We start from the raw sequence: 10,675 nt of genomic DNA, 5'->3' as shown, positions 1-10,675 counted from the left end.
TAGTTACAGTGAGAGATCCTTTGCTTTTTTTACCCTTATACTTGTTAAATCATATTGGCCCATTAAAAAAAAAAGAATCACAAACCGTTTCTGATCTCATCATGGACAGGTTCAGGTTATTAGAAAGATGCACCAAACTCAGGCTCACAATATCTCTTTCTTGTTCAACAGAATCCCCCCTTTGTTTCCAATGTGACCCTTAAAAAGTTAAATAACTGAGAAAGAAACAGAATAATTTTACCAACAATTATAAAAATCCCTCTTAAACGTACAATAGAATTCCAGTTTTTCCAGAAGGAATCCAAAGGATAACTTAATTCATTTTGTCAAGCTGAACGTGTTCAGAGTTTGTAACACTTCAGTTGTAACTTAGAGTTTCTTATAAAAGTGCTACATTAAGCTTGGAGATAGTAGTGCAAATACATCTGTTTTTCTTCTTTTGGCATTTCACCCTGGAGGGGATCAGAAAACAGTGTAGCTGTTAGTCTCTCCATATCCAGCTTCCTGCAGGTACTGTTCCAGGTTAACCGTCCCAGAGGCTTTGAGGGCTTTATCCGAAGCACTCTTTTCTCCTGAAACAAGCTTTCGGCTCACCTCCGCCAGCGAGGGCCGATCCTGATCTTTCCACTGGCAGCAACTTTTAATGAGTGCATACCTGAGAAAAGAAGCAGAGGTTTTGGTGAAATTCTGCACAAAATTAACAACTTAAAGGGGGGCTATTTATTAATCTGTAGCATGTTGAGGACACTTACAGTGAATTGGAACAGGTTGAGGGTTTTTTCAGGTTTTTTCCTCTCTGATGAAACTGCAGAAGCTCATTAATTGAGATTTCTGCAAATGGAGCTTCCCCTGGATGACAAAAATATATATTTATTAAAAAACGAGTAAAGAGGATTCAGATGTAACCTTAATATGAATTCTGATTCTCAACAATCAAAGTAAAAAGTGTTAAGCTTAGAAAGCTCAAGAGCAACTTTTCTGTAATTTTTCCATTTGTTTGGAACTGCTTTAAACCACATTACAAACTGCATCATCAACAAGTCATACCAAAGTGGAAAGTAAACAGGTCAGCGTTATCCTAGCACATAATTAAACTGCTCTGCATGAAAACATAAAAGGAGAGAACAGTCTGAGAGTAGGACAACATATCGGTTCTGTGGCTTTCAACAAAAAGTAAATATAGCTAAGAGAGTTAGCATTAATGTTACACATTAAAATAGATAATATATAGTTTATTTTAAGTGTTGCAATATCAACCACTATTCTCATCATATTCCTAAACAAATTGCATTTATTTATTTTCAAATTCTATATTTCCAAAGTTACCCAGTATGTGGCGAGACATTTCTATTATGCAGGTTTTCTATTGATTTCATGCATGTGCAGTCAGTAAGAGGCTGGTGACCCCTGACTGCTGATAAGAGAACAATTTGGTATGTTTTTTACAGACCTTTCCAAGAGGTGCGTCTTATCTGGTTTCAGAATTAAAATAAGTTACTGAATTTTGATGGGTTCGGCTCAGCAGGAGGGCCTAAGCTGTGTGAGGTTCAATCATTCAATCATCTGTCTAAGAACTAACCACATTTTTTCATTGTTGTGAAAAACATAAGGTGTCCAGCCTCTGCTAGATTTTTCTTCAGAGTAATTTATACTTGGGAAAACATATCTATATTCATCAGCTACCACAAGAGGGTGCTAATGTTGTAGTGTTCTGAAATCATTGTGGACTCACCTAGTGATGCCATTTCAAACAGCAAGATCCCAAACGACCAACTATATGAGCAAACAGAGCCAAGAAGGATTGTGGTTAGCTTTAAAGACATGTGATCAACCAAAAGAAATTAATAAAAAAACTTGCAATTTAAATACAAAATCCTCAATTTTAAACTGAGTCTTCTTTTTGCTTATTAGATTAAGATTTTATAGTAATGGGAATTCTATAAACTCAAACTGTTGACTCATTGAACATGAACATCTCTGAAATGAGAGAAACTAGATTTGTATTACATCATGTTCATTGTTTCAAAACAAAACCAAACTGACATGTCACTGCTCTTAGTTGCTGGCTTCCTGACCAGCAGCTCGGGCGCCTGCCACTTCTTCATGCTGGGATCGTCCCTCTGAGTGGCTTTCTTGTTCTTCCGTGTGTAAACTCCATGAAGGCCCCAGAGCTTGGCTGTGAGCTGCTTAGAGACCAGAACGCTGCTGGCCCGGATGTTTCCATGGAGGAGGTCTTTGCTGTGGAGGAACTCCTAACAATGCAGCAAAACAAGAATTTCAGGATTAAACGAGCCAACCCCATTAAAAGAGAAACAAATAATCTAATAAGTTTAGTTAATATGGAGAGCATATGAGTCAATAATAAAATGTAATAATATCTCAAACAATTCTTTTGTTTCTTTAAGGTATGATGGCTATAAAAAAGGATTATCATAAAATTGTGTACATAAAATATATCTGATTTAAGTTACCGGTAAACATGTGCTTGAAAAAAATGTATTAAGATTATTGTACAAACCAGAGCAGAAGCGACCTGGTTGGCCATAGTAAATATTCTCCTCTCAGTCATTTCACACGGAGGATCCACGTTGTCCTGGAAGGCAAAGGAGATAACAGAGTGTTTCCTGAGGTTTCAGGTTTAAACAGAAACACTGCTTTTCATCCTGTCTAGCCGATTTTATACAACACGGTTAGAAAATAAATATCTTTAGGAGACCATGCATTGAATATCTTCAACCACACTTTTTGAGCTAATTATAACTCCCCTTATTATGCAAAACACATTAGATTACTGCCAGATCTTTATAATAAAAAGTCACTTAAAGGTATAGTGGAGGATCTTCGCTACCCTCTCAACTTAAAAAAGAAATGCACAACCCTGTATCGCTCCCGATAGGGAACGCCTATTCAACGAGAGCATGCACGAGCCCATTTCTGCTCGTGCACGCTCTGTTTAAAAATTGCTGTTTGCATCACTCAAACAAGCTTACTTTCCAAAAGAAGATTTGCAATTATTCCACTATTTCAAACTCACCACCGGTACGTGAAAATAGGAACGACGACGTAGGACGGCCTTACATAAACATATCGCCGGAATGATTGACAATTAGGAGGACCACTTATTTTGATGATCCACCCAGAAGAAGAACATCCTTCGCTATACCTTTAAACAGAACCAGTCTGGCAACAGACATTGTTAGTTTATTAACGTCGATTCAATATCAGTTAACAGATTTGTACATTGGTAATGTATTTGGTTGCTACAGCAAATTTTCACATGGATAAAAGCAAAATCCTTCACTACAAACAATATGAGGAGGTTCAGTCTGTTTTCTGGTTTTATTTGTGCACACCAAGATAACCGGTTAAAGGGCTGTGTTGTCATGCACTAGGAAAAAAAGGGCAAGTTGAAGAATATCTCTAGTTTTACTTGCAGAACTATCTGAAATGTATACTGAATGATGTCTATAAAGCTGTATTGGACTTTATCCTATATGAAAAAGTTACACCACCATTGTTTATTAGCTATTTTACTTATTTGATAATGACACAAAAGCATGGGTGGGGAAAGGCCTTTGGCTCAAGTTTACTCAGCGCATGGTGGTGGAGTCGGGTCAAGGTCGGATTACTTCCACACCAAGTACAAATAACTATTGAACATGTTTAGAACCACACCAAGATCACTTCCTCCAAATCATCTTGGTCTGGTCGTTTCAGTCAGTAGCACTGCATTTGCTGTGCTCACATCTTCACAAACAAATCACACTAAGCAGGGAGGAAAATCAAATCAGTTTAGTTTTTAAACAACCTGAACTGTGAAAACACCCATGGGGTTACAAACCCATTTCTTAGGCTTTAGGACTCCAACAAACTATAGAGGGAGCCAAGATCCTGATATTGATAAAACATGGTGATACTTTACATAATTACTCCAAGAGAGCATCAACAAGTCATCCAGGAGGTTAGAAAACCAAAACAATTCCCAAAGCTCTGCAGACCAGAGAAGCTACCTTGGTTCAGGATGACTTGCCAATATTTTTAGTGCTGTGAGTTCTGCTCTCTGTCAGAAACTTCTGGAGGACAATGTCCATATTCCATTTTGTAATCTTAAACTCCATTAGAGGCAGGTTATACAGGAGGACGGTGAGATAAAGCAAGTCCCCAATGAATAGCTAAAAAAAAATAATACATTCCACCACTGTCACCTGAAACACTCATAATATTTATCGTCCATGCTTGAAGACATTTGTTGCCAAACAGGATGGCAAAACCAATTAATAGGTTTACGTTGGGATTATCATTTTTCCCCCCTTTGATAACTGAAAGTATCATTTGAAAAAGGATTATTTGGTTATGTTTGCCATAAACTAATTATCTGAAACATTTAAGTATGAGTGAATAATGTCAAACCTATCATATTTGAGCCAGCACTGGGAAATGGAAATGGATTCTTGTACTGGAATTTTCAGAACATTATTCAAAAGGTCACAGGTCAAAATTTTCAATGGAAAATACATTTATTATTGTGGTGAGAGGACCTTTCATTTAAGAAAAGGTCATTCTATAGATTATTAGAAAGAATGTCCTTATTTACTGAGAAGAATCTTTCAAACTTCAAATAATAAGCCAATATAAAGAGAAAAGTTTGAGCTACAAATAACATAGTTTTTTTCTTTAGGATAAAAAAATGTAGCACTTAGGTTTGCAAAAAAGTTATATATATTCAGTGTTGATTGTCATGTGACAACAGCTTTCTATTTGCCAATCATTAAAAAATACAGATTAGTAAAAATAATCAGCATGAGATTTTTTTTTTAAAGCTGTTTTCAATTTATGTTCTTATTTAAATTAAATTGTTGCTTTTATACTTAGTTTTAAAATTTCTTCTTAAAATTTAAACAACCATTATTCCATAAATATTTTCCTATGGGGTGCAATGGTTGGTTGGTTATCGCAGGGGAACCGTTTTGATGTAGACACCAATAAAGTTTAGGTATCATATGATACGGAATAACAAGTCTAAAACTTTAAGATTTAGTGATTTGGAAAGTAAACTTCTTAGACACATTTTTTTTTAATTTGGACAATTTAAAAAAATGTGACATAAATCTATATTTTCCCCTTACACACACAAAAACAACAACAAAAAAGAAATAAAAACTGAAGAATAATCTTAAGAGGGTTAAATGCATTTTCACACCATTAGAGCTTAATATCTGGGAAATGCTTTGTAAGAAAACTTAATAACGCCCTACCTGTCTGCATCGCCACAAGTAGCTGAGCAGGTCCCTGTTTTCAAGCTCCTCCACCACTGTGACCAGGGGGGCTCGGATTGAGACCACCCCCAGCAGCTCTGGCAGGAATGGATGTGGTCCAAGCTGTGCCAGGAAAGATGCAAAGCCCAGGAAGTTGTGTCTCTCCACAGCATCAGCTGAATCTGTAGAGGAAAGATTCCTTAAAGTCATGTCTATAAATGATTTTTCCCAGACCTGTATTTAGTAACAAAAATTCCCCTCAGTTTCTCACCTTTGAGGACACGGAGAACCACATTCCTGTTTTCCATGCGCGCTCTGTAGAGAGACACAGAGGGGTCGGCGTGCATGGAGAAGGAGCCCTGCAGAGGGGTGACCAGGTTAAAGGACTCTGGCAGCCTCTGGCGGGGCAGCTCCCTTGGCTGGGCGATGGGAGTGAAACTGGTCTTGATGGGGTCTGGTAGGGGGTTGGTTGGGAGAGAGGGTGGGCTCACAGACAGATTTTGAGATTGGTATGTTTTTGGGGGTTGAAAGGTGGAGTAGGAGGTGGGCAAATCCAAGGCGATGCTTTCGTGCTCAAGGACGTTGATACCAGGTGGAGCTTAAAACAGTGAGGGGAGCATAGATACAATCAGTTTGAGGAATTAACATATAAATTAGTAAAAGACAACAAAGGCTTACATATGGGAGAGCAGTAGAGTCCTTCACGGTATTATTACTATACATTCACACAATTATACTTTACATATACACATATATCCAATATGTTTATATATACTTTATAGTCAACATATGTGCTATATATCCTAAGTTCATATTTTCTAGTAAACTAAAATATAATTTTAGACTAAATTGGCCCACTTTGAAGCTTATTTTACTTGTAAATAACATCAATGTCTACTTATTCTTTATAAGATTATTCTTTGATGTTTATTGAAATTAACCCTTTAGTTTACTGAATAATATACTTTTGCTTTAAAGTCATAATCTTTGTATGCCTTAAATCTAAATTGGGTATAATTCAGTGTACCTTTATATGGTAAAACTTTATTACATGCATGTTAACTAAAAGTTTACCTCGAAATTAAACTTAAAGTTGCCCAATTTGGTCCCAAGAGGTTTGATTCTTAATAAACTTCCAGTACACTGGGTAACCTTGGGATATATATTTTTGTACAGTTGAGTATACTTGAAAATATGAACTTAAAGTATGTCAAATATATAAATAAATAAGAATTTCTTAAAATTGGAGTGTTTCTCATTAATTTAAGCAAGTAAATAAGATAACCTGCTAATAAAACGAGCACTTATTCCCTTAAATAATAAAATTACATATATACCACACTTTAAGTAAAATAATAGAATTAGTTTGTTTTGTTATTTTAAATGTAAATATTCTCATTGCATTGGCAAAACGTCATATTTGCTCAAATCAAGGGAAAATACAACTGAGATTACATTTTTTTCTTGCAGTGTAGGTAAAATAAATCTTATGAAGTATATCACTGACAGCTATACTGCAAGTAAACTGAAAATATACTTGCTTATTTGCATTTAAAATAGGTACACTTCAAGTACACTATTTTTTGGTAAGGTGAATGTACAATAAAGATACTTTGAAGGATATTATCACTCTACATCATTGCATGACAAGCTTTGATGCTATCCCCCACATAGTTGTCATTTTTTTTTGTTCCGCTTACCATCAATGCCTTGCAATATTCTCCTGGTGGTCACATTTTTCCGGGGACGGATTCGGTCGACCTTCTCTGGGCAGAAGCGCAGCAGGAGAATAAAGACCAGAGTGACCAAGAAGCTGGACAACAGGAGGATGGGAACCACGATCACCTCTTGTTCATAAACACGGATCTCTGCAGGAGATCAGACACAAGGAAGCATCACTCTACAGGTCTGACGTACAGACCTGCTAGTGCTCTATATCTACTGAGACATACTTTTCTAGTTATTAGAGAAATATATCTCTATCCCCTTAGTAGAAAGGTGAAAATATATGTTTTTATGTCCCCAATTTTAACCAAATTTTTCATTTTTGTATGCACTTATGTGTACAAAATGACAAAATAAAATCTTTCTAAGTCTCTAAGTCTATTTAGTGGTCATAGGTTCATGACTGTGATAAGACTCACCACAAACAGTGTCTCCTGCTGTGCAGCGAGAGTCTGATCCTGACATCCTGTCAGATAGAAGGACATTAAAGAAAAGCAATGTTGAGAAGCAGAAATAACCTCAATGTACAAATAATTCCCCAAAGTTGGTAGAACCATGAAACAGGAACATTTCACTAAAAAAGAAAACAGACAGCACTGAAAGACAGACTTGGCATAAAATGTGAAAAAGTATTTTCTTCTAGTCACTTACTACAGGTTGATTGTGGAGGACTTTTAATGGACAGCTATGATTCTACAAAGGTGAGGGTTTCCCTGACAGACAGTAATATTGTTTATGGAGACAGGTCAGTAACTTGACTCTCATACGTCAGCACTCATTAAGGCCTCAGTTTGTAACTGAGACCAGGAACTTCAGATGCTGTTACTCTACTGTCAGTCTATGTTTTCTTCCTACTTTTTCATCATTTTAATTATTTTTTTTTAATTCAATTTTCACAATCCCCAAAAGTCTCACGCGCTGTTGGATAAAACTGTATTTGTGCCTAAATACTTCCTGTGCCTAATAAATATTTACCACTGAAACTTGTATAATTAACACCAAAGACGGAATGCTGTCATCTGTATGCCATATGTTGGATTCTCAGCAGTTTTAAGAACTTTGCGAAAATACAAATTAAATATATTCAGTCCAAGAAGGAAACCTCTTCTCCCTAATGATCATCCTTTAGCGTCACATCCTAGATCCCCGAACCTGTTCATCTACATTTTTCTATCACATTGAAGCCTGTGTCGCATCTCACACCCAGTGTTAGAGCACAAACTCTCCACCGACTGCACAACAAAACCTCCGTTTTCTACACTGTTTCTGAATCTATACTGTCTATAAATGACCTGATGGAGCTGATGTGTTTCAGAAATACAATAAAGACAGAATTACCTCAGTTGTTAGGTTGAACTTCTGTACCTCAAAGAAAAAAAATAGAGTTGAATCCACTTATTGCAGGTTCATTATTCCTTTCTTCACAGAGTTTGGCACGTTCCATGCATCCTGTCAGTGTTCAGCTCAGCGCCTCAGCTCCTCTTAGGCTCTAAGGGATCAATTTGCTGCTCTCTGTTTGTCTACCTTCCCTCCTTTGGTGTATTCTTTAACTCCACCCTCATCACCTGCGTAAAATACCTCTTCTCTCCTGTTTCCTTCTTCTTCTCTCTTCGCTCCCTTTCTCTTTTCGAGTTAAGATGCTGAAGACTGAAATCAGAAGTCTGTTCTTCTGAAGGTTCAGCTGAAACCTTTCTTCCTCTCTGAAAAACTTCCTTTAGCTCCTATATATGTGAGCTCCTCTCTTGCTCTTGCTTATCTGCTCTCTGTTCATGGAAACAGGTCTAGCCACTCCTTGTCACTTTATAGTTTCCACCTCTTTGTTCAGCATGCTTGACCTGAAACCTGTGTGACTGGCTATGTTGTCTCAGGGGCATTTTGTTAGCAAAAAAAATATATTTTTAAAAACAACAGCCTTTCCTTTTAATAACAGTGAGTTCAAAGTGTTTTTATACTTTACAAATACATTATTCACTCACAATCCTACTAATAATTTCCTGTTAATTTCAAACTGTAGAAAAAAATTAAAACAAAATCATAGTTTTTCAGCTTAGATCACAAAAATACATCTAAAAAGTACCCCATGCATTTGTACTCAGTCTGCCTTTCTGCTGACATCACTCATAAAAATAATAGAAAATACAGCAACGTTTCAAAACCATCTAACAAGTAACAGTCCTTGTATGTAAATTAAATGGAGTACTTACTCAGCTGTTCTGTAAGGCCTTATAAGACACCATTGAGGAAAGAATAGCACAACAAGGACCAAGCATCATGAAGGCAAACCTCCAACCCTGTTTGAAGTCTTCCAAGGCCTCCAATGAGTTTTCCTACCCCAGATTTTGTTCAATCTATAATTTCATACCTTTCAACCCTGACCAGATTTCCTGCCACCCTCTAAGCAACAGCTTTCCCAAAGCATGATACTGCCACTACCGTATTTTAAGTGGGAATAGTGTGTTTAGTGTGAATCACAAAGAAACTATGTGCAGACCAACAAGTGAAGCTGTGGTCTCATCTGACTAATAAACTGCAAAGAGGATTTATTAAGCTTTTCTGTGTGCTGTTTTCTCATAAAAGACTGATTTTTGAAGTGCATAGTTATTGATTGCCAGTATGCCTTGCAGGAACTGCGTATCTCTGCAGCTTCTCCAGAGTTAATATGGGCTTCTTGGCTCCTTTTTCAGAATCATACTCTCCACACCAGGCCTGTCGATTTATGAGGATGGCCATGTATTGGTAGGTTTACAATAGAACTGCACATTATACCTAAGTTCAATTGTCACTACGATATTTACCGGTAACTACTGTATGCAATTGTGAAATATCTCTGGAAAACTTGAACACCATATTAGATATGATAATATTTCCTTAATGCAAATTCAGCAGGTCAATAATATTAGCTAAAGTTCACAGATTGATGGGATCTTTATGATAAGGTTAAATAAAGGGTGCGGAAAATATGGGATCCTGTTGGTTCAATAAACATCTGAGGTCTTTACAGGAGATTAACTGGATTAATACTAAGACTAAATCCAACAAAGGTGGACTCTGTTTCTGTTTACTTTAAAATCACACGCTACTTCGCATACAGGTGCTGGTCATAAAATTAGAATATCATGAAAAAGTAGATTGATTTCAGTAATTCCATTTAAAAAGTGAAACTTGTATATTATATTCATACATTACATACAAACTCATATATTTCAGATGTTTATTTTGTTTAATTTTGAGGATTACAAATGACAACAAATGAAAATCTCAAATTCATCATATCAGAAAATTAGAATATTGTGAAAAGGTTCAAAATTGATGGCCCCTGGTGCCACACTCTAATCAGCTAATTAACTCAAACCACCTGCAAAAGCCTTTAAATGGTCTTTCAGTCTAGTTCTATAGGCTACACAATCATGGGGAAGACTGCTGACTTGACAGTTGTCCAAAAGACGACCATCGACACCTTGCACAAGGAGGGCAAGACACAAAAGGTCATCGCTAAAGAGGCTGGCTGTTCACAGAGCTCAGTGTCCAAGCACATTAATAGAGAGGCGAAGGGAAGGAAAAGATGTGGTCGAAAAAAGTGTACAAGCAAGAGAGATAACCGCACCCTGGAGAGGATTGTGAAACAAAACCCCTTCAAAAATGTGGGGGAGATTCACAAAGAGTGGACTGCAGCTGGAGTGAGTGCTTCAAGAACC

The 10,675-nt window shown here is 36.8% G+C and overlaps 1 protein-coding gene across 1 annotated transcript; it reads right to left on the bottom strand.

The window, feature by feature from the left end:
• Positions 1–39: 39 nt before the first annotated feature.
• Positions 40–8,768, bottom strand: styk1b (serine/threonine/tyrosine kinase 1b). Its single transcript, XM_038284290.1, has 10 exons — positions 8,319–8,768; positions 7,400–7,446; positions 6,956–7,123; positions 5,527–5,853; positions 5,256–5,437; positions 2,519–2,593; positions 2,044–2,252; positions 1,733–1,773; positions 753–849; positions 40–655 (listed from the first exon to the last, which is right to left on the bottom strand). Exons 2-10 carry the CDS (start codon positions 7,443–7,445, stop codon positions 463–465), a joined length of 1,338 nt encoding a protein of 445 aa, XP_038140218.1. The 5' UTR covers position 7,446; positions 8,319–8,768; the 3' UTR covers positions 40–462.
• Between the last annotated feature and the right edge of the window lie 1,907 nt (positions 8,769–10,675).

This window comes from Cyprinodon tularosa, unplaced genomic scaffold (assembly GCF_016077235.1).
Source record: "Cyprinodon tularosa strain WSP-4 unplaced genomic scaffold, ASM1607723v1 ctg2, whole genome shotgun sequence".
NCBI classification, from domain to species: domain Eukaryota; kingdom Metazoa; phylum Chordata; class Actinopteri; order Cyprinodontiformes; family Cyprinodontidae; genus Cyprinodon; species Cyprinodon tularosa.
The sequence above is the reverse complement of the archived record's forward strand: the minus strand, read 5'-3'. Positions and strand labels throughout refer to the sequence as shown.